We start from the raw sequence: 24,248 nt of genomic DNA, 5'->3' as shown, positions 1-24,248 counted from the left end.
AGGCCCCATGTAGCAGTGGGGAAGCCCTAGGGGATAGGTCGTTCGGACCAGGGGTCATCTGACTCTTTGGCCCCTAAAGTGTCGTCCCTCGTGGGGCTGGTCGTCTCTCTGGGACTGATTGTCCCTTTCAGGGATTGATCATCCCTTTTAGGGCCTAATCGTACGATCTTCCTTTTTGAGCTTTAGCTGTCCCTTTTTAGGGTTAGTCCAAAATTTTCCTCATCAGTTGCCCCCCATTCCATGAGTCGTCGAGACGGTTAACGGATCGCGAAGTTGTCATAAATGCCTAGCCTTAACGGCATGCGTCATAAATAGGGGTAATTATGTCCTTCTGACAGGGATAGAGACATGTGTCACTTTCTTACTTGTGGAATCAAATGTCGCGACACTTCATTTTCCGTGCCATATCATCATATAAATAACCCAATGCCACTATTGTCCCTATTACTTGAATGTTTTCCATTTTAATCCCGAAGCTCAATCATTGGTTTTATTACGCTTCGTCAGTTTTCTTGCTTCGTTTATTTCTTGTTTGTCTGTTCCTTACGTATGCTCTGTCAATCTATCTTTTCCTTTTCCCACTTTCTCTTTTCTTTTCTTTTTTGTTAGTTTGTACACGTGGGAAGTAGAGTAGAATCTTAGCTTTCATTCGTCGCTTGTAGGCGAGGGATGTTTGGAGATAGTGAAGTGATGAGTAAGCATACCCCATTGATTCGCATGGGTTCGGACGATGACTTGTCTCGTCAGGCGACTCGTTGGTTTCTGATAGGGAATCGGCATCAGACTCCTCGTCGGGGGAAGCCAGCCCTTTGGGGTGATAACCACGGGAGGTCATTTTCCCTAATGACTGGTCCATTCATGACTTCCCTGCCAATATGAGTGACGAGGTTTTTGGCAGGCCAAGACCCCATTTTCAAATACCTGACAACGTGCCCATTAGGAAGGGTGACATAGAGGAGAAATGTTATGACTGGAGGTCACTTGATGTAGGTTTTTATGAGACTGCCTTCATAGTAGGGCTTCATCTGCCTCTTTCCACCCTATATCGTCGGTTGGCTTTTTATTTAGGTGTACCTGTTAGTCAGATAGCCCCGAATGCTTGGAAGATCTTTATCGGGGCTGAGGTGTTATGGGGCTAACTTAGTGAAGGCCATTGCTCCCTTACTCTGGAGGAATTTTTCTACTATTATAAACCCCAAGAAATTTCCTAATCCAAGGGTTTTATCAACTTCATGCGTCATCGAACTACCTTAAGGCTGATATCTGATATGCCTGACTCCAATCGTCAATGGAAGGCTAGGTTCTTCTTCATGCAAGGGGTTAATTGGGTGTGTCGTCCTGACGAGTGGGATAGTATAAGGTCTTTTTATGACCATTCTTGGGAGCAATTAAACAAGTCTGGTGAGTCGTCGGGTTCATCTGAGTCGTCAGGTCTGTCTGAGTCGTCGGTCAGTACTTGTTATTGGACTAACTCAATTTTTTGTTTTGTTTCAACCAAAGCTTGCTCGACAATCCTTCCTGAGCAAGAGGAATTCTTGGAGAGGGTTTTTGAGATACCCTTCGAGGAGAGATCTTGGAAGAAACTCATCAATTTGGACACACTTCACACCTACTGTGGTGGACCCGTGCCTTCTGAAGAAGCCCGACGATTAGACCGCTTCTCGAGAATTTGTAAGTGCTTATTTTCTTTTTGTTTGTCGTGCTTACTTTGTTTTAGCTTGGACTTGTGCACTCTCTAACCACATGTTGGTTTCAGAGATGGAGTCATCGAAGAACAAGTAATCAGCAAAAAACTGGCAAGATGAGATCAAGAAGGCCGTTGCCTTGAGAGTTCAAGGTGGGGGATTGTCGGCCCAACCCCCTCATGTTTCCAAGAAAAGGAAGCACACCTCCGATGCTCAGTCATCAGGCAAAGGTGCCAATGGTTCGTCCATTCATCCAGAGGCATGCAAGGTAGCTATTGATGCTCCTCGTCATGGAATTGGGAAGGGTCTTATGACTTCCCAAGGCCTTGTCGTTCCTCCTCCTTTCCCTTTTCTGGTGAAGGAAAAGAAGTATGTTACGGATACTGCTCGCTCCATTATCCGGGACGTTGATTTGGACAAGTGCTTGAAGCATAAGACCGATCCTTTAGGTGACTCCAGTCTCCATGACATAATGATGGTAAGCATTTCTATTTCATTCATCCCTTTGTGTAAAGTCGTCCCTTTACTTTGTTCATCCCTTTACTTTGTTCATCCCTTTCTAACATTGAGTCATCCCTTCTTACTCAAGGCTTGGTGAGGATGCAGGCTTTACAGGTCCATTGTGCATCTTGCGATGGGTCAATCAAACGCTGGAAAGATCATCTGGGGTTTGAAGCAGATGCCTTGAAAAAATTCAAAGAATTTTCTCGGACCCTTGGTTAGAAGGTGATTGATCTGAAGGCCAAGTTGAGTGGGATGACCCATCAAACCAACGATCTGGTGAAGGAGAATGCCAATTTGAAGTTTGAGGTGGTTGCACTCCATGAGCACATGGAACAAGTGAGGGAGGAGGCCATAGAGGAGTACCAGGTATCCCAACCCTATTTCAATGAAATGGGGGTTTACTATGGGAATGAGTTTGAGGACTTTCATAAACAAGCTATCCTTATGTTCCTAGACCTGGACTTCTCCCAGATCCAAATCAAGCTTACTACCCCGACGACTCCAGCTGTCAAGCCAATTCTCAACGATGTGGAGACCAACAAAAAGGTGATGGTGATTGACAGACCCCTTCTTTTGGGCTAACATTCGTACTTTCCAGTAATTTTATCTTACTTTAATTTTCTTGCACTTTGCACAAGTGTTCATGCTTGTCAGTATTCTTTATATTTCAATAGTGTTTAATCACTCGTCAATTTCGAGGGCTTGTCCCGATATCGAGCACCATAGGATATGACTCGCCAATCATTGTACCCTTAAATACTCGTCGATTTCGAGGGCTTGTCCTAGTATTGGGCACTAAGGGATATGACTCGTCGGTCATTGTACCCTTAATCCCTCGTTGGTTTTGAGGCCAAGGGATGTGACTCCTTGGTCATTATACCCCAACCCTCCTTTCTTTGAATCATCGGTTTGCCTTTCAAGTAGGGTTTTAAGCTTTGAAAAGGATTAGGTGCCCAAAGGCATCCTTGGTTGTCTGTCCATTTTTAGGTAGTGCTTAAGATTTAATCAAGTGCAGGAGGGAATCCTTGATCATCTGTCCACCCCTTAGGTAGGACTTAGGATTTGATTAGGTGCACGAGGGCATCCTTAATCGTCTGTCCACTCCTTGGGTAGGACATAGGATTTGATCAGGTGCACGAGAGTATTTTTGATCTTCTATCCACCCCTTATATAGGACTTAGGATTTGATTAGGAGCACGAGGGCATCCTTGATCATCTGTCCACGCCTTGGGTAGGACTTAGGATTTGAATAGGTGCATGAGGGCATCCTTTGTTTTCTGTCCACCCCTTAGGTAGGACTTAGGATTTAAACAAGTCTTTGCTTTTCACAGGTTTTTCCTTATCGTAGATAATAATAACCTTACTTGAAGATAACTGAATAAAAATGTTGATAACTTGCTATTTGATCAGCCAGAAAAAATAGGTCTGTTAACTACTTAAACAAAACTTAAAGGAAAGCAATAACATAAACAATAACATAAGTCGTTGCTAGTGCACTACTGATAGTATCTCCTGAGGTGGTCAGTATTCCAAGGATGGTGCAACCTTTGTTGTCGAGTGTCTCCGAGTAGTAGGTACCCTTCCTATTGCAATCAATGATTATGTATGGGCCTTCCCAGTTAGGTCCTAACTTTCCTTGTGCATGATCTTTGGTGGCCATGATCACTTTCCTCAAGACAAGGTCCTCGATGCTGAAGTGTTGAGGCTTCACATTGGCATTATAGTGTGTAGCCATGAGGTCTTGTTATTAGGTCATTCGTTGCTCAGCAGCCACCCTTACCTTGTCCAGCAAATCTAAGTGCAAACGATCCCCTCTTCATTCTTCCTTTCATCATGGTGGGCTATCCTGTAACTTGCTATTCCCACTTCTGTGGGGATAACAGCCTCGCTCCCGAATGCTAGACGGAACGATATTTCTCTTGTGGGTGTCCGAGCGGTTGTTTTATATGCCCATAAGACGCTTCGTAGCTCGTCCGGCCATATATCCTTTGCCCCCTCTAGCTAAGTCTTGATTAGTTTGAGCAAGAATCGGTTTATAACCTTAACTTGCCAATTGGCTTGTGGATGAGCTGGTAAAGAGTAATGGTTTTTAATCCCCAACTGATTGCAAAACTCTTTAAACACATTTTTGTCGAATTGTTTGCCATTGTTAGAGACGAGGACCCTAGGGATCCTAAATCGGTAGATGATGCCCTTCCAGACAAAGCTACAGAAATTCTTCTTCATGATGGTTGCTAGTGGTTCTACCTTTACCCATTTGGTGAAGAAGTCGATCCCCACGACTAGGAACTTGAGTTGTTGCATTGTCATCGGAAAGGGTCCTATGATGTCCAATCCTCATTAAGCAAAAGGCCATGGGGTGTTCATTGGGGTGAGTGGTTCAACCGGTTGCTGAAGCGTTGGCATTTGTCACATGCCTTTACGTAGGATTGGGAATCCTTCTGCATTGTAGGCCAATAGTACCTTACTCGTATAAGCTTATGGACCAATGATTGTGCCGCCATACACCCCTTCATGGACTTCCCTCACGACGTAGTCCGCTTCATCGAGGATCAAACACCTTAGGTATGGTCAAGAGAAACCTCTCTTGTATAGTACATCTGCTATCAGCACGAAGCATGCTACCCGAACTTTCAATTGTCGGGATTTATCGCAGTTTTCGGGAATTGTCTTGTTCTTAAGGTAAAGGACAATTAGTGTTGTCCAATCAGCACCCTTTGGAATCATCTGTATCTCCAATTCCTCAATGGTAGGGGACTACTGAACAAAGGATAAGACCTATTGGTCGACCTCAATGTGTTTCGAAAATGCAGCTTTGGCCAATCGATCGGCATGTTTGTTTTCTTCTCTCGAGACTTGTAAGAACTTTACTACAAGGGTTTGATTCATCCGTCTTCTGATAAGGTCAAGATACTTTTTCATTCGTTCGCCCTTGGCTTTGTAGTCCCCATTGATATGCCCAATGACAACCTAGGAGTCGCTATAAAGGACGACTATTGAGGCCCGAGCTGCTTTGGCCATATTGACCCCCATGAGAATGGCTTCATATTCGGCCCTATTGTTAGTTGTCGGGAATTGGAGTCGAACAATGCATTCGATGATATCCCCTTCGGGGGATCGAGCGACCACTTTGATCCCTCCAGCTCGTTTATTGGATGATCCGTCCGTTTGGACCTTCCAAGGGGTTGCCCCTTAATCGTCTGTTTTGCTCGTTGTGAATTCTGCAATGAAGTCAACTAAGGCATGGGCCTTGATCGCCGTCCTTAGGCGGTACTGTATGTCGAATTCACTCAGCTCTATCACCTATAAGACCAATCATCCGACGGCCTTTAGTTTATCCATTGTCTTCCGAAGAAGCTTGTTCGTTTGAACCACTATAGTATGTGCTTAGAAGTATAGCCTAAGCTTGCGGGTTGTTATGATTAAAGCGAAGGCTAACTTCTCCATAGGTGGGTATCTCGCCTCTGCCCCCCTGAATGCTCTGCTTGTGTAGTACACTGGCAATTGTACGTGATCATTTTCTTGGATCAGGGCTGAATTGACAGCTGTAGGAGATACGACCAAATATAGGAAGAGATCTTCATTGGGTTTTGATAGACTTAGGAGTGGTAGGGAGGCCAAGTATGCCTTCAGTTCTTTGAATGCTTTCTAACATTCATCGGTCCATTCAAAAGCTTTCCTTAGGATCCTGAAGAATGGTAGGCATTTTTTCTTTGCCATTGAGACGAATCTATTGAGTGCCGTAACTCTTCTGTTTTGGCTTTACTCTCATTGACGTTCTTCAGGGGGCTCATCTCTAAGATCGCTTCGATTTTATTGGGATTTGCTTTAATGCCCTTTTGGGATACCGTGAAGCCAATGAACTTTCTCGACGATACCCCGAACGCACATTTGCTGGGGTTGAGCTTCATTTTGTAGAGGCGAAGAGTCCCAAATGCTTCCTCAAGATCATTTAGGTTATGATCCTCCTCTTTTCTTTTCACCAACATGTCATCTATGTATACCTCAACATTCCATCAGATCTGTAGTGAAAACATCTTGTTCACAAGCCTTTAGTATGTTGCTCCCGCATTCTTTAGTCCGAAGGGCATGACCTTGCAGCAAAAAAGGTCTTGGCTAGTGACGAACGATGTCTTCTCTTGGTCTGATTCCTCAAGCTTGATCTGGTTGTATCTGGAGAAAGCATCCATGAAGCTTAACAACTAGTGTCCAACTGTCAAATCCACGAGGAGATCGATCCGTGGGAGGGAGTAGCTATCCTTTGGACAGGCTTTATTTAGGTCAGTGAAGCCACACACATTCTCTACTTTTCATTTGCTTTCTTGACCATAACCACATGGGCCAACCATTTGAGGTAGTAAACCTCTCTAATGAAGCCTGCTTCCAATAGTTTATGGACCTCTTCAGCTATAGCATTGTCCCTTTCTTGGGCGAAGACCCGTTTTCTTTGGCGGACGGGTGGAAAGGATGGGGAAACATTAAGCTGATGGACCATGATGCTCGGGTCGATCCTAGGCATATCTTCATGGCTCCAAGCAAAAATGTCCAAGTTGTTTCTTAGGAAAAGGATCAGCCTATCTCGAATTGAAGGGTTAGCTTGTGTGCCGATGCAAATGACCCGATCTGGGTGTCCTTCATCTAGGGAGATGGTCTCCAATTCCTCTACCAGCTCTACATTTACTCGTCGCTTCTCAATGTTCATGGTGGTTACTTGTTCGTCCATCTCCAGCATGGCCACATAGCATTCCTGGGCTGCCACCTGATCTCCTTAGGCCTCTCCTATCCCATACTCCGTTGGGAACTTCAGTAGTAGGTGATATGTGGATGTAGCTGCCCTCCATGTGTTAAGCATTGGTCGCCTTATGATGACATTGTAAGTTGGTGAGCAATCTACTACCAAGAAAGTGACATCCCTTGTGATTTGCTGAAGATAGGTGCCGATGGTAACCGGCAATGTAACAGATCTGACGGGTATAACATTCGCTCCACCAAAGCCCACTAGAGGGGCGTCTGATGGTGTGAGTCATTCCCTACCGATCCTCATCTGTTGGAAGGATGGGTATTAGAGGATATCAGTTGAGGTTCCGTTGTCCACTAGGACCCATCAGGTATTAAAGTCTGCAATGTTCAGATTGATCACCAAGGCATCGTCATATGGGTAATGGACCCGTCGGGCATCCTCTTCAGTGAAGCTGATCACCGGGTCGTCCATCCAAAAAAGCTTGGGTGGACGACTGGTGAGTTGGACAATTTGCACCATATGTACGTATGTCTTCCTTGCTTTCCTCGACGATTCGATCGTTGTGCCTCCCTTGACGATCACTAGTATCTCTTCAAGTGGAGCTCAGGGTCACTCCTCAACTCGTCAATTTGGTTCTTGGTCCCTTGGTGGGTTTTCTTTTGCCCTTTCTTACCCTACGAACCATTGCAATTTTCCTTGTCTAATGAAGGCTTCTATCTGTTACTTTAGGTCATAGCAATCGGAGGTGTCGTGCTTATGGCCATGGTGGAAGTGGCAGTAATTATTCCTTGGCCTTCCTGTTTGGGTCGCCCATTAGCTTACCGGGCCATGACAAAGCGGGGTCGTCCCTGATTTGCATCAAAACCTGATCAAGTGGGGCGTTGAGCGGAGTGAAATTGGCTATTCGCCCTGGCGGGGGTCTTGACCTTCATTCGTCCCTTCCATCGCCTGTTCTAGCTACCTTCCTTCCCCTCTCCAGATGAGGAACGTCATACTTCTCTCTTTTCTTCGATCCGCCCCCTCTAGCAATCATGGCATCCTTAGCGTTCATATACTTCATGGCTCGGTATAACATGTTAGCCATGGTCTTCGGGTTGTTCTTGTAAACTGAGAATACGAATTTTTCAGATTGGAGTCCGTTGGTGAAGGCTGTGACCAAGACTTTATCGTCGACTTTGTTGATTAGTAGTGCCTTCTTGTTGAACTAAGTGACATACAACCACAAGCTCTCATCATCCTGCTGCTTGATGTTTAGAAGTCTTGCCAAGGACCTCTTGTATCGCTGACCTCCAATGAAATATGTGACGAAAAGCCCACTCAATTCCTTGAAGGTTGAGATAGTATTAGGAGTTATCTTCCTGAACCATACTCGGGTTGGTCCTTTAAGTGTAGTGGGGAAGGCTTTACACATGATCTCGTCCAGAACCCCTTGTAAATGCATGGGGGTTTTGAATTATTTCAGATGGTCAAGAGGGTCCCTCAATCCATCGTAGGCTTCCACTTGCAGCATTATGAGATTGGCTGAAAGTGGGAAAAATGTGACCAGTGTCGTGAAAGGAGATTCAGTGCAATGGACTAGTTCATCCAAGCTAGTGGACACCCGACCCTTTAGGGCATTCATCATCATATTCGTCTTCTCTTTCATCGTCTGCATCTCTTGTGCCATGTGCAATGTGCTGAATTCCAGCTCGGAAGGACGACTAGTATCCTGCTGGTCCCGTCTACTAATGGCATTGCTTTCCTCTTGGTTGTCCTTCTCTTGATGGTCATTCATTGAGGGACGATCGTTGTCACGTTCATCCCTATTTTGCCTGTTGTTTTCATCGTTTGGCTCCTGATCATTCTGCTTGAGTGGTAGGGCCTTTGGTCGTAGTGTGCAATAATTTCCACGTAAGGATGTGTGAATGGGCCCCACATAGCCGTGGGGAAGCCCTAAGAGATGGGTCGTTTGGATCAGGGATCGTCTGACCCATCGACCCTTGGAGGGTTGTACTTCGTGGGGGCTAGTCGTCTCTCTGGGACTGATCGTCCCTTTTAGGGACTGATCATCCCTTTTGAGGGACGATCTTCCCTTTCGAGCTTTAATTTAACCGTTCCTTTTTAGGGTTGGTCCAAAATTTTCCTCATCAGAACTTCTTGTTTGATCATCCAATTTCTCCATATCAAATCCACTCTGCAACAAATAAAATAATACCAAAAAAAAAAAAAAAAACTAATATTTAAATAAAATGAACTCCCTTGGTGTGATGGTTACTTTACAACTAAAATTTGTATCATTCTTTTTCAGAGTTTCTAATGGTATTGGTCATTGTTTTGTCCTAACTCAACCAAATAGAGGCCAAGTCTTATTTGGTATTAAAAAAAAAAAGAAAAAGAAAAAAAAGAGGCAAGTCAAGCTGAATTATTCATTAAAAAAACAAAAAAAAAAAATCAAGGTTAGTTTATTGCTAGGAATTAATTAATCTAGGTGAATTCAAAGGTTTTTTTTTTCAATGGGATTTAATTACATAGAGCTGAATGATCAAATGAATTTAGACCATTAGCATATTCCCATTGGAAAATGGAGTCTTCAATAACTAAGGAAAATGGGAAGTCAAAAGTTACATTGTTTTAATGGTATTTGATTTGTAGTGATTTTTATCACATGAGATTTAATATCATAACAACTCAAGTTAATTCATGTTCCCAACTAAACATTAACTAAATTTTCAAAAAAAAAAAAAAAAAACTACTGAGCATAATCCATCTTGTCAATGGATTGTGACTCTCTTAACTCCAACAAATGGTCATGAATCTCGTAATTTTGTGACATTTTCCGATTTATTATGTAGAGAAAATTAGGTTTTGAACCCTCTTTTGTCACCTTTTGAAAGGAAAAAATAAAAATAAAAGAAGAGGAGGATAAAAAGCAGAAACATGTGACGAGCTTAATTTATCATCATTCATGATCAAATTAAACATTTATTTAAAATGAAACCACACCTAATACAAGGCTCTTGTATATATATATAGTCACGCCTAACAAAATAAGTAATTTATTTTCTTCACATATATTTTGAAAACCAACATCTATGGATCATAGAATGCTGTTAAATCCACTGACTTTGAAGCATTTCCACCAACTTGTTCCCAATAAAGTAGAGCATAGGCATTGTGCACTGCATACTTTGATTTGTACTGTGAGAAACTCTAGCACTCCAGTCAGGGCGTTCACCAAATGGTTCCTTTATATCCATTCCAACTTCACTTGCCAACTCTACTAATCCATACTTCACAATGTTGGCTTTCATCAGAACGCTGGAAGCAAAATGACCAACTTTAATGCCTGTTCTACATTCTAAATTATGTCGATCGTGTAGAACAAAATTAACTTCGTCTTCTATTCCTGTACTCACAAAACAGAGTACAATCCGCAAGAAATTTGATGAGAGTATTGGGAGTGGATTTGATATGGAGAAATTNTTAAATGATTTTTTTTTTTTTTTTTTTTTTGGGAATATTAAATGATTAGTGTTGATTACACTTTTTTTTTTTTGGGGAATAAATTCACCTTGACTTGGCCTCTATATTTTGATCCTAGTAAGAGCCGTATGACCAAATATAAACACTGGCAGAAGCTTCAAGGCGTCCAAGCTAAATAGTATTAAGAAAACCAAGTTTAAGCAATCACTGATAACCCAAACTTCTATGAATTCTCTATTGAACATGGATTTTACTTGGAATAGCATCAGTGTACCAAATTCTTACAGAACTTCCGTCATTTCTTCACTCACCCTCCAATTCATTGGAGTGAAAGGTTTTGTGTTTCAAATTGAGCTGCTTGGACTGTGTTCCTAAGACTCTCAAGCAGTTTCTGGCTGATGAGACTTATTGTTTTCTGGGTACAGGAATGAGTAACATAATTCAAGCACTACAATCTGATGATATACAATGTGGGACAGGCATTGATGTTGGTTATCTTTTGCTAGGATTCTGAGGAAACCCAACATCGAGGGGTATGGATTAAAAGAGTTGGCTGATGAAGTTGGAATGCATATAGAGGAACCAATTGGCGAATGCCCAGATTGGAATGCCAGAGAGTTCTCAATGGAACAGATCAAGTATGCAGTGCACAATGCCAATACTTCTTATGTAATAGTGGACAAATTGTTACGTAAGGTGGACCCCAATTCCGATGATGATGATACATGAGTTTTGGTATTCAAACTATTTTTGAATAAGTTTATGTTTGTGTTAAACATGGGTCAAATCAAAGTGAATGTTTATTTGACTCTATATTGCGTACCTTACATATTATTTCAGCATGTATATGAGCTTGATTGTTTTAATCTTTTATAAGGGGAAAAACTATGGTCTCAATTGCTTGGCAATCCAATTAATATAAAGATCTAATGCACCACCAGCGGGTGCGGTACAACTGGTAGGTGACTGCTGAGGCTTCACCACATCCCAGGTTCGAGTTCTCACGAGGACTGTAATTGCAATTTCTGGAAGTCCCAGAAATCAATAGAGCTTAGGGTGTGTGTGGGTTCGAAGTTTCCGAGTTCCAGTTCGAGCTGGTGGTACCCATGGGCTTACCCAACTGTACCATGGGGCGTGGGACAATGACTGCCACACGTGAGTCCCCTTTTTTTGTTCTCAAAAAAAAAAATATATAAAGATCTAATGCAGTCTGTCATCTTATCCTTAGCAGAATCTTGACCTCAACAACAATGTAGATTTCAAATTTTATTTTTCTTGAGATAAATGCATATGAAACTGAAATTCAAGATATTAAAATTCAGCCTAATATTTATTACGTATCTATTTGGGATCTGTTTATTTTGTTGAAACTTAAAATTTTTTGCTAAAAGTACTGTAAATAAAAGTAAAAGTTAGCCAAAATAGTATAGTATGGCCCAAAAACAGTATCAAAAAATTCTGTGGGACTCATGAATAGTAATAAAAATAAGTTGAATAGTAAAATAAGTTGACAAAAATAATTTATGCCAAACACACAGTGCAAATTTCACTAATAGAGCAACAGTTTATATAACTGGGCATGTTTCTTTTTCTTTTTTTCTTTTTTCCTTTTATTTTAAAATTCGATAGTTTACTGAGTTTCAAAAGCCAATGAATTATACCCAAATGATCTTTGTTTTCTTATGATACTTACACTCCAAATATGAAAGTGAAAATAAAATCTTGGATTGAGAATTAAATCCAATCAAGAAATTTCTAGAGTTTATGGCAGCTAGGAGAGCAGTCCTTTTTGTTTAGGAAATTGGACCTGGTAACTCAATCTTTGAAGGTAATTCAGACCAGAGGTTGTCGTTAATGCCTTAAAGAAATGTGATATACTTTACTCCGCCCTGGGTCATATGATAAAAGACACTATATTCTTTATCAACTATCTTTAGAATTGGTCTTTCTCTCACATATAGGCAATGCATTTTTTTGAGAAACCAACTTGTTTAGCTTTATTATGATAGATTGGCTGAATCAACCAGAATTACATCATAAACTAGTAATGGAATAGTTTCCATCCACACAACAAAATCAGAAAATTTTGAAGCATGGATAATCACAAATCACAACCATTCTAACAGTGCAACTCTTGACTTTCCACCCCTTCAATTAATTCCCATAAAAAATTTATAAAAAAAAAAACCCTTTCGGATTCTCCTATATGAATTAATTTCTAGCGATAAATTCACCTTGCCTGGACCTTTTCTTTTTCTGATAAATAAATTCACCTTGACTTGGCCTCTATATAAACATCCACAGGCAATTTCTTTCTTTACTTGTAGTTTTCTTGCTAGTACAAGAAGCGTTGTTTTGAATATGTTGACTATGTGGCGCTTAGCGGAATACCTTTCAAAAATAGGTTTATGTGAAATTGAAATAAATGGTTCAAAAGTAAAGGTATTTGTGGCCGATAATTCTGCTTTGGTTGTTGCTATGATTAATGGTTTGAAGGATTCATTACATGAGAGGCTTGTTGTTGGACTCGACTATAATAATACACCAACAGGCAAAGTGTTGATTCTTTGTATCGGTGCTCATTATTGTTTGATCATCAAATTGAGCTGCTTGGACTGTGTTCCTAAGACTCTCAAGCAGTTTCTGGCTGATGAGACTTATTGTTTTCTGGGTACAGGAATGAGTAACATAATTCAAGCGCTACAATCTGATGATATACAATGTGGGACAGGCATTGATGTTGGTTATCTTTTTGCAAGGATTCTGAGGAAACCAACATCGAGGGGTATGGATTAAAAGAGTTGGCTGATGAAGTTGGAATGCATATAGAGGAACCAAATGGCGAATGCCCAGATTGGAATGCCAGAGAGTTCTCAATGGAACAGATCAAGTATGCAGTGCACAATGCCATACTTCTTATGTAATAGTGGACAAATTGTTACGTAAGGTGGACCCCAATTCCGATGATGATGATACATGAGTTTTGGTATTGAAACTATTTTTGAATAAATTTATGTTTGTGTTAAACATGGGTCAAATCAAAGTGAATGTTTATTTGACTCTATATTGCGTACCTTACATATTATTTCAGCATGTATATGAGCTTGATTGTTTTTAGCTTTTATAAGGGGAAAAACTATGGTCTCAATTGCTTGGCAATCCAATTAATATAAAGATCTAATGCAGTCTGTCATCTTATCCTTAGCAGAATCTTGACCTCAACAACAATGTAGATTTCAAATTTTGTTTTTCTTGAGATAAATGCATATGAAACTGAAATTCAAGATATTAAAATTCAGCCTAATATTTATTACGTATCTATTTGTGATCTGTTTATTTTGTTGAAACTTAAAATTTTTTGCTAAAAGTACTGTAAATAAAAGTAAAAGTTAGCCAAAATAGTATACTAGGGCCCAAAAACAGTATCAAAAAATTCTGTGGGACTCATGAATAGTAATAAAAATAAGTTGAATAGTAAAATAAGTTGGCAAAAATAATTTATGCCAAACACACAGTGCAAATTTCACTAATAGAGCAACAGTTTATATAACTGGGCGTGTTTCTTTTTCTTTTTTTCTTTTTTCCTTTTATTTTAAAATTCGATAGTTTACTGAGTTTCAAAAGCCAATGAATTATACCCAAATGATCTTTGTTTTCTTATGATACTTACACTCCAAATATGAAAGTGAAAATAAAATCTTGGATTGAGAATTAAATCCAATCAAGAAATTTCTAGAGTTTATGGCAGCTAGGAGAGCAGTCCTTTTTGTTTAGGAAATTGGACCTGGTAACTCAATCTTTGAAGGTAATTCAGACCAGAGGTTGTCGTTAATGCCTTAAAGAAATGTGATATACTTTACTCCGCCCTGGGTCATATGATAAAAGACACTATATTCTTTATCAACTATCTTTAGAATTGGTCTTTCTCTCACATATAGGCAATGCGATGCGGTAACACATGAGCTAGGAGAGTTAGGTAATCTTTTTCACTTTTAGTCTAGATGGACTCTATTCCTCCTAATATTAATAATTTTGTAACTGCTGATTTATCATCCTCTGATTAATATGATGGTTGACTTGTTTCTCAAAACTAAAAAATTTCTTCATGAATAAATGTTAAAAGCTTACATAATGGATCGAGTATTGGATCGAAGTTTAGAATGGCCTTTGATTGCTCTTTGAATTTAGACTTTCAGTTAAATAAAGATTAATTTTGGTAGTGTATATTTTGTTGCTTCTTTGCATACCAAACATAGATTCAAAAGTTGTTAATATCTCATAACACAGTTTTATGAGTCATCCTCTCATAGCACGTGTAGATCATGTCAGTGCTGCATCTAGGACTAAGCCTAAGCGGAATTACAAAAAGGCCACACCCCCTTTATAAAAAGGTTTCACCATCATTATAAAAACTAAAAAGTACCGGAAATTTTATGAAAACAATTGGTTTTTAAAATAAATAAATAAATAATTGATATATACACTATTTTTCCCACCTCCTAAAAGGTTTTCAAAATATTATATCAATAAAAACCCTAAATTGTTTAACACAATAAAGAAAAAAAATTATTAAATGTGTCTAATCATTAGTAATGAATAATTTTCCCTAACAATTGGAAATTTCAATTTTTGCACATCAATATCCTACTTGGTAAATTGTCAACATTAGTCACCTATAATCTCTTATATGGGTGCACACCAAATAATCTCTCTCTCTCTCTCTCTCTCTCTCTCTCTCTCTCTCTCTTAACTCTAAAATAAAAATTGAAAATTGGATTATAACTTTACTTATCCATGTATTGTCTTATCCAAGATAAACTAGACCTCATTTTCAAAAAATAAATATTTTTTTGGGTTAAATTTTATACTTGAACCATGATTTTGACTCTCTATATAAAATTAACCTTGATTAGTTTTAATTCATTAAGTTATGTGTTTAATTCATCAAAATAATATTAGTTTAGTCAATATTAAATAAATTTATTAATTCATATTTAAATATAAAATATTTCATTTAATAAATTTATTGTTTTAAGTCTCAAATTATATCGAGTTGATTTAAATCTCATATATTGAGTCTTACACGTAAGAAATATCTAGTGTCCGCTATTTATAACTCTAGTTTACAACTATAAAGATTATGCCCTTTTGTAGTTGTACTCTGGTTAAATAATGCATTATAAATTCGGTTTAAAATACTAATATTATTATTTTCGTGCGTATTCTAATAAATATTCTTGTTTATTTTTTAAAAGATTTCCAAAAAATTAAAAAAACCTCTTTTAAGACTAATATTTTACAGAGAGATTGGTTTGTAAATGTCAAAAATCAAACTCCAAAAACAAACTAAAAGTAAACAGAAAAGGCCAAAAACCACCAACAACATCAATAAAAAAGACAATAAAGGAAGATTACGTGGCACAAAGACCACCATTTTGGGAACTAAGAAGTCAGCACCACATTGGTAATAGTAATAAGGTGGTATTTACCAAACGAGCCTGGTCTGCTTAAGTTTGCTGTTTGCCCATTGGTTTGGTTCTTTGTTTTCAGTAGTCTCTCTCTCTCTCTCTCTCTCGCTCGCTCTCTCTACAAACGGTACGTTTTATGATGATCATTGTTGTGACTCTGATTAAAAATGCTTGTGTGTTACTTTTCATTTGGTCGCTGAGAAAACCGAGGTAAAAGATAACAAGAGAAAAGAATGTCTGTGAAATCTAAATCTTATTTGTTTATGGTTTTTTGGCTTTACCTCAAAATGCAAAACCCATCTTTTGATTATGTCAATTTAACTCTCTTTTTATGGCTCATGCAAGTTCCAGCTTTTTGTTTCCTTACAAAATTAAAGAAAAAAAAATGAAAATTTTTATTTCCACAATTTCTAACTTTTGCTTTCCTTACATTTCCTCTGCAACCAAATGGGGCATTTGGGTAATTAATAATGTGGTTGCTTTGTGAATTTCATGAATGTTTGTTTAATATTTATTTTATATTGTTAATGGGTATAACTTTGTTATTTTGGGTTTCATGTCAAATTGCAGGAAGAAGAAATGGGAATGAGAAAGATCATTTTTTTTTTATATAGTTAATATTGATGAGATTGGTACACCCTTTTGACTATTTTGGATAATGCAACGATAGAATAAGCCTTTTAGCTTTAATTTATTATATGGAATGTCAAGAAATTAGAAACTGATGGCTCTTTGTGTGATTTTGATGGTTTCATGGTCATATTTACTTGAATTGTGAGTTCATTAAATTGTAGTAAAATGGATTAGCTGAAAAGGATTTGTGGGTTTTCCTATCTTTTTGTGAAAGTATGCGGTTTTGATATTGGGGATTTGGAGAGTCTATTCTTATGGAAAAGTTTGAATATTGATGGTATAGGGTTGGAGGGTAATTGGGTTTGTAATGGATCGTAGTGATTCAGAGGAAAATGATTCAATTGTTGATTTGGAAAGTGGTGAGACTACAAGTGAAGAGGATGGAGTTAAAAACTTGAATGTGAGCAGTATGCGTGCTAAGAAAGGCAGGTTGAGGAATGGACATATTGGTTTTGATAAACCAATTTGGGATACTAATGGGTTCGGTTCAAGTAAAAATCTATTACTTTCTGGTGAGAATTTGGAGATATTGGTAGGTGAGGTGGAGGGAAGGGCAGTGAATATGGCAGACATGAAAATGGAAAAAGAGAAAAGGAAAAAGATGAACTCTAATAAGCCTCCTAAACCACCCCGTCCTCCTAATGGGCCATTATTGGATGCAGCCGATATGAAGTTGGTCAAAGAAATTTCTGAACTTGCAAGCATGAGGCGTGCAAGGATTGAACAAAGGAGGGAGATGAAGAAGATGAGAAAGGACAAGGCATCATCATCAAATACTAATCTTATTGCACTAGTCATCACCTTTCTCTTTTGCTTGGTGATAATCTTCCAAGGTAATATTGTCTCTACCAATCACAGTAACTACTTACCCCTTGAAGATTGCATGATGTTATCACTGATTGATTAGTTGACAATTCTTTTTGCTGTTTGTATTCATATCATTGTACTCAAAGGTCATCACTGAATCAACTAGCATTTATGTGACAATTTTTAGAGGAGAAGATTAACAAAAACCGTAGTCTTACTTTTACATGAGTACTGTGCACACTTTTTTTGTCAGTGATAGCACAATAAACGCAGGGCCCTTTTGGTTTATTGAATTTTTATCCTGTTCAAGGATGCTTTTGCTCTTTAATTCCAACAGTGATATGAATTTTTTAACCATAGGATAGTACTATCCTATCTGTAGAATTTCAAAATAGATTTAGGGAAAGCTTGTCTGTCATATTTGTTAATGCCAAATATGAAAGAACAACTAGACAAGAGCGACAATATTGCAAAAGAAGAAATATAAGGTAATAATCTTAGCAAATGTATATAAAAGGTTTAAACAAGCAAATCATGAGTGTGCAAATTGAATAAGGAATATGGGGGCTAAATACTTGTGCCAATATTTGATTCCCCTATATAATGTCATTACTTTTCACTTGTAGTTTTTTCCTGCTTATATTTTCCCTTCATCTAAGAATTATAATGTGTCTCTGAATTGTCAACTTTCAGGTATCTTGGGCTCTCGCGTGTGATGCCTCTAGAAGTGTCTTTCTTCAAATTGCATCAAGCCAATTCTTGTATATCTCCTTCTTAGCCCTTTGTCCTTTCCCCCTTATTATTGTTTTGGGTAGGCTAACCAATTTAGCTTACTATTCTATAAAATGTTGGTGATACCTCCGATAGTCATCACCTTTACTTGATTAGAAGTGATAACTAGCAATGCTAAATATTCTAAATTCTGTGTTAGATAGCTCCAAAAGTAGTGCTCCTTTTATACATGTGTGATAATTGAGATTTACTGAACAAAGAGAAAAATGAGAAGGCTGCCTTCACTTCCACTCTCTCCCACCTCTTAATGAAAGATAAATTCTGTAGTCAAGTTTATTTATAATTCAATATATTGATTGCAGGGTTTTGCATCTTAAGTTTTCGACTGTTAACTCTCCACAAATTTCCAGAGTCAGCAATACCATTTGGTGGTGTGATGCAAGATGATTAGTTTTAACTCCCAAGCTTGTGCAAGTGAACCAATGGACCTGAGTCTAGGTTTCCCAAGTATGTTGCTCTCTTTCCATCAAGTGCTGGTGTAGAAAATGTCTGTGTACTTAAAGCATTTTGAATAAGGAGGTCTTGTGCTGAATCTTGCACTCACATAGAGGCTAGAGCAGGTGTTTGCTTCCTGTTTTCTGCAAGTAATGTGTATTTTTGAGGATAAGAATTTTGCAGATAGTAGGTAACTTATCCTTGGTGTATCAGTATGAGAAAGATCTTTTTTTTTTTAGTTCATATTGATGAGATTGGTGGAAATGATCTAAGGCATCACTGGCAATTAGTATGCTAAATTCTGTACAGCTGCAGAAAAATTTAAACTTTCGTTTAGCTGTTGTAGAAAAATCTTAAATTTTGTGCTCTTTTGGGTCCCATAAATTTTGTACAGAGCAAAAAAATTACAATTTTTTTTAGCTTTGGTAAATTTGCAGAAAAATCTAAAATCTTGTGTTTGGATCCTGCTAAATTTTTTGTTACACTTTTTAACTCAATAAATGCTGGAGTCCCTAACAATGTGTGTTGATAATCTATAGGTCTTTTTAGTAGGGTCTATTGGAGCTCTGAACCCTGATTGAGCCTATTCATGAATTGGCCTATGTGTGGCAGTGTTCTTAAATATTTGGTATCATTGTAATATGGCCAAACTGACCACAGAAATTATCATTACTTATGGGGCACAGAGCATACAGTGGTGGATTAAGAATTATTGCCATAGGCTTGCAGTAAATGGAGTTCCTTTTATGGTGGATATTTGATGCCTAAAGGGCTGGTGTCATCCGGCAAGAGAGGCAAGTGACTTTTGTAACTTTCAGTTTCACCTTATACACCTTGTTAAATGCCAGTGATTTTGAAAAGAATTCCGCCAGCCATCTTGAATCAGACAAAAGAAAAGATATGCAGAGGTGAGGGTGTAACAATCTGAAACAAATACGACCATTTTACCAACGGTCACCATCCATTTATCCAAGCTACCTTAAGAGGGTAAGTCATGAATTCAACTCGCTAGATGGAAAAGACTACACTCTACAAAATCTGTAGCTTGGGATTGAATCCTGCCTTAAAAAAAAATAATAATAATTAAAAAAAAATGCTCACTGCCATCTTGGTCTAATGGTAAAAAAACCAGTGTATGACACAAGCCATCGGCCCAAATCTTATTATTTCTAGTTAAAATAAATAAATACCATTTTATAATAAAACCACAATTTTTTCTAAACAATTTGCATTATTCATCTCATCAATTAATCATCTGGAGGATTAAACCATATGGGATGTATCAGGTAAAACCTGAAATGACTCAAAACTTCTTTTACAATAAAATGAACTTAGTACAGCAAGCTGGAATCGAAATCCACAACAGGGCCGCATACTGGTTAGAAGAAATTATATGATAATGCATGCAGTGATCATGCTGTTTATGCATTGAATATATAGAATTAAACCACTAAACTCGGTCCATGAGATTGTTTATAGGATTACAAACATTAAGACACCAAACTGTTCAAAACTTCAGTTTCATGCGTAAATGTTCAGCTATCACGAACTCCACCAAACAATTATCTTGTTCTTCATCCTTGAAGGACTAGCCACTCCAAAACTAATTAAGATTTTAAAGGCTGAGCTCGAGGCCTCCACAGTCCCAGCCTATACTTGTGGGCATGCTTCAATATCAACTTCCTCTGCAAAACAAAAATAAAATGTCAATGTAAGGGAGCAAAAGTCCATGTGGAGTACTGATGTCTAAGGTCATGAACTCATGCCTCTAATCCTAATTAAACACTGCAGCTTGTATTCCCTCCATTAACAAGTTTCAACAAGTACTAAGCAAAGAATACCAGGATCACTATAGAGGAATCAGTGCCCAAATAGACTTGTGTCATCGTTTTCAAGTTATTAACAGAATAAGAGATACATACACAAGACTTTATCATACCTTATCTTTTTTATCGGTTTTTTTCACCGTGCATATCTTATAAATGTCGCTGAGCCTGACTGATTCTATTAAGGATCCATAGTTGACCCTAAAAAATTTAGGACTAAGGCTTGGTTGTTGGTTTGTATATCTTTTAAATGAAATCCATTTGTGTTAAGGCTGATGTTCAAAACATAATTAAAGAATTACAGGTAGAAACGAAACCATTACCATCTATCCAACAAGTCACAAAAATGACATCTAGATAAGGCAACCATGGTCAAAAGTCCAAGTGTTGATATTCTAGTAATATTATGTGCCAAACTAGAAATCACTTCACTAGTCCAATAGGCTTTGCAGACAATCCATTGAATTTGTTAGTGACTATTACTAGCTCAATTTCTCACACTGAAATAGGCCAAACACAGAAATGAAACAAGAGCAGACAGAGAGCACTACAGTGACATTCTCAAATTAACATACATATAAACCACTCCTATTATGTTCTAGCAGTCAAACAAGTCATATATTCTATGGATCTACCATATTGGTTGACTTAGAAGCAACATTACTAAAAGAGTAATCAAAAACATCTGAATACACAATTCAAAGTGATATTTATCAAATGCAAACTCTCCCAAATCCTAAAACTTAGTTATTTGAACAAATATATCACTAACCACAATTATGATGAAATCCAAACACACATGCACATTGTTTGAAAAGGATAACTGGAGACTTTCTAGTGATTACCTGTTGGCATGGTATGCCAAGTTTCTTAAGCTTGAGAGTGCGAATGACGAGCAGCTTCTGAAAGTCACCAATCTCAGTTTCAAGCTTAGCAACATGGGCTTCAACACCTTTCCCTATCCCATTCAAAAATTCAGGTATGCCAACCTTCTCTGCAACAAAAACAGAACCTCAAATTCAATTGCAATATCTAATTTACTAAAAACCCTCAATATTCTGTTAGATTGCAAAAAGAAATAAAAGAAAATATATCAATTTCTTGATGAAAGTAGTTGTAACTTTGTAAGTAAGGGCATGAAACAACAAGACCTCTCCTCAACTGAGCCTATCACAATTCACAGCAACTCAAAAAGAAAAATAATTAAAAAAAAAAAACTAAATTTCTTTCTTCTCTTCTCATTTCCCTAGTTTAACCAAAGGATAAATCTAGATTGGGCTGCCAAAAAAATAAAATAAAATAAAATAATCAAATGGTTGTATGATTGTATCTAATATTCTTCCAATATCCAGGATCCTAGAAGGAACGAACCTTACCCTCACACAGCCATTTATCTTGGTTGAAGTGTGTTTTTCATTACAACAGCCTAAATTCAGGTAACATAAATCATTAAACCCAGATTTATTTTCTTCACATTCCCAAGTTCTCTCAAATTTTCTCAGCAACCATATAACTATAAAAGAAATCAAACTCTTCAATCTTAGCATTAAACACCCATTTGGCTCAACTTTCAGTAAATCTCTCATCTTCACAAGAACTTCAACAACATAAATCAGAAAACCCAGAATTTCTTTCTCCTTTACAATCGAAAGTTTCAACCTTTACAAAGCAATATAAGCTCAAACAGCACAAACTACAAAACCCAATATTTTTTTCTCCCTTTTATTTTCTTGAAAACCAAACAAAGAGAGAAAATTGAATAATGGGTATGTGTTAAACCTCAAAAATAAATAAAGCTTACCAACATACAAGGACGATTTGGAGAAGAATTTAGAGAAGCCAGGTGTTTGATATGGTTGTGGTGAGATTGAGATTGTCCTTGTTTTGAAGATTAGTTGCCTCCAAGCCATTGTCTTCTATTTTCTACCTGTGTCAATGAGAGTTTACTCAGAAACAACAAAAACCCAGCAACAGTGACTCAGAGCTCGAATATGGTTTTGAGAGTGATTCATTCAAATGGCATAAAAATGAAAAATCTACTTTTGCTACTTTTAACATTACAATACATTAAGATTAAATAAACAACCAATAAAAAAAATTAATTTTCTCTAAAACCCAAAACCTCTATCTCTCTTTTCTCTCTATTGTGAACCCATAACCAAATCCTCCCATAACCACTGGCCACTGTGATTTCTGCAGAAATACAAAAAAACCCAAATGGAAAAACCAACAAAACCCACAAATGGTGAAACAAAAACCACCAAACGGAGAGCCACAACCCATTAACGGCGAGAAAAATTGTAACCACTTACCGAGAGCCACAACCACCGTGACGAGATGAAACCACCGCCACAACCGAAACCACCGACACCCACAGTCACAACCGGAACCACCAAAACCCACAAACACTACCAAGAGAGTGAGAGAAAACCTGAGAGAGAGAATGAGAAAGACTGAAGAAGAGAGGGAGGAGAGAGAGAATCGTTGAGTAAAAAAATGCTAAAAACAAATAGCTTTTGGCACATCTGATGTTTAGGTGTTCTTCATGTTTGGCGTGCCAAATGCTATATATTTAGCATTTTTAGCACACCAAATGCAAACGGAGCATCAGGTGTTATAAAACAAATGTTATTTTGATATATCAAAAAATTACTCTTCTTTTTTTTTTTTTTTATATCATTTTATAATACACTTTGTATCACATATTCTATTCTTTTACTATTTCTTTTTATATCATTTTATAATACACTTTGTATCACATATTCTATTCTTTTACTATTTTATTTAAATATTCTTTCTATTTTTTTGTTAATTATTTTTTTTATCACTTTACTGCTTTTTACCATACCACTTTACAAAAAGCAACGTTTAGGACCACTATTTATTACACAATTTTTGTCATTACTTGTTATGTGTCGAGTTATAAGTGGTGAAGATGTGATCCCATCATTTTTTTATCACTCACAACTTGTCATATAACAAGTTGTAATGAAAGTTATACAATAAATTTTGGTCACCTACTTAAAATATTTTTTTTTCGTTTACCATTTTTTTTAGAGGAGAGAGAAAGTTGATTAAAAAATAAAATAAAATAAATAGAACATATATATAAAAATAAATAGAACATATGTTCGTACTGTGCCATTGATAGACTGTATTGTAGCAAATTTAATCTCAAATGCCAAAATTTTGCATCTTATACATCGCGGACCATTTACATTTGAGTTTCTGAAAAATATATATGTTTTACACTTTAAAAAGTTATTTCCCTATTTTAACTTTACAATACATCTAGCATCTCATTTCTTATTTGTACGTACAACACAATCAAAATAATATAAATTACACAATAAAAAAATATAAAAATTTATTTCTCTCCAATCTCTCTTTTACCTCCCCCCCCCCAAAAAAAATGATATTTTAGTTTTACCGTCAAGTTACAGTAATTCCTATATTTAAGAACTTACTATTCATAGTTGCTAAATTCTTTTTAGCAAAAGCCACCCAGGTAATTGTGGTTTTAGGGGATGTATGAATCTTTTGATAAGAGATTTTTAGTAATATTGTTCAAATGTTGTAGAAATACGTGTGAGTTAAAAAGTGTTGTGGAAATACATGTCGTGACGTTCAAATATTAAACACTATTATTTAAACAACAGAACCAAACAAGCTCTAAAATAGCAATCTAGAAGTTTTTATACTCCCAATGTTAATGCTCGAGTGTTGGTTTTTGGTATTTGGTATGTCAAATACTAAATTTAGTATTTGGTTTTTTTGTCTATTTTGCAAAAAAAAAAAAAAAAACATACTTTTTGTTTTTGTTTTGCACACCCACTTTTACAAAACATTTAGATCAATTTGTCTATTCTACATCATCTTTTATTTAAATAATACA

The 24,248-nt window shown here is 37.3% G+C and overlaps 3 protein-coding genes across 6 annotated transcripts; 2 read left to right on the top strand and 1 right to left on the bottom strand.

Annotated features, from left to right (window-relative positions):
• The first annotated feature begins 12,762 nt into the window (after window positions 1-12,762).
• On the top strand, window positions 12,763-13,188 carry LOC112019360 (uncharacterized). Its single transcript, XM_024051884.1, has one exon. The coding sequence runs from the start codon at window positions 12,763-12,765 to the stop codon at window positions 13,186-13,188; it is 426 nt and encodes a 141-aa protein (XP_023907652.1).
• A 2,680-nt stretch (window positions 13,189-15,868) lies between these two features.
• Window positions 15,869-18,894, top strand: LOC112010504 (uncharacterized). 2 transcript variants are annotated; one of them, XM_024042853.2, is made up of 4 exons: window positions 15,869-15,987; window positions 16,431-17,326; window positions 17,994-18,061; window positions 18,395-18,894. In XM_024042853.2, exons 2-3 carry the CDS (start codon window positions 16,801-16,803, stop codon window positions 18,014-18,016), a joined length of 549 nt encoding a protein of 182 aa, XP_023898621.1. In that variant the 5' UTR covers window positions 15,869-15,987; window positions 16,431-16,800; the 3' UTR covers window positions 18,017-18,061; window positions 18,395-18,894. The 2 variants fall into 2 exon arrangements, with proteins under 2 accessions (XP_023898621.1, XP_065617939.1); XM_065761867.1 differs by lacking the exon at window positions 15,869-15,987 and adding an exon at window positions 16,030-16,070.
• A 1,022-nt stretch (window positions 18,895-19,916) lies between these two features.
• LOC112010496 (uncharacterized) lies at window positions 19,917-22,835 on the bottom strand. Of its 3 annotated transcripts, XM_065761869.1 has the most exons (5): window positions 22,666-22,835; window positions 22,476-22,546; window positions 22,155-22,280; window positions 21,199-21,347; window positions 19,917-20,212 (listed from the first exon to the last, which is right to left on the bottom strand). In XM_065761869.1, the coding sequence occupies exons 3-5, from the start codon at window positions 22,261-22,263 to the stop codon at window positions 20,135-20,137; spliced, it is 336 nt and encodes a 111-aa protein (XP_065617941.1). In that variant the 5' UTR covers window positions 22,264-22,280; window positions 22,476-22,546; window positions 22,666-22,835; the 3' UTR covers window positions 19,917-20,134. The 3 variants fall into 3 exon arrangements, with proteins under 3 accessions (XP_065617941.1, XP_065617942.1, XP_065617940.1); XM_065761870.1 differs by lacking the exon at window positions 22,476-22,546 and having other exon boundaries at window positions 22,155-22,276; XM_065761868.1 differs by lacking the exon at window positions 22,476-22,546 and having other exon boundaries at window positions 22,666-22,833.
• Between the last annotated feature and the right edge of the window lie 1,413 nt (window positions 22,836-24,248).

This window comes from Quercus suber, unplaced genomic scaffold, assembly GCF_002906115.3.
Source record: "Quercus suber isolate HL8 unplaced genomic scaffold, Cork oak 2.0 scaffold_432, whole genome shotgun sequence".
Taxonomy (NCBI): Eukaryota; Viridiplantae; Streptophyta; class Magnoliopsida; order Fagales; family Fagaceae; genus Quercus; species Quercus suber.
Note: the sequence above shows the minus strand (reverse complement) of the source record. Positions and strands in the feature narration are given on the sequence as shown.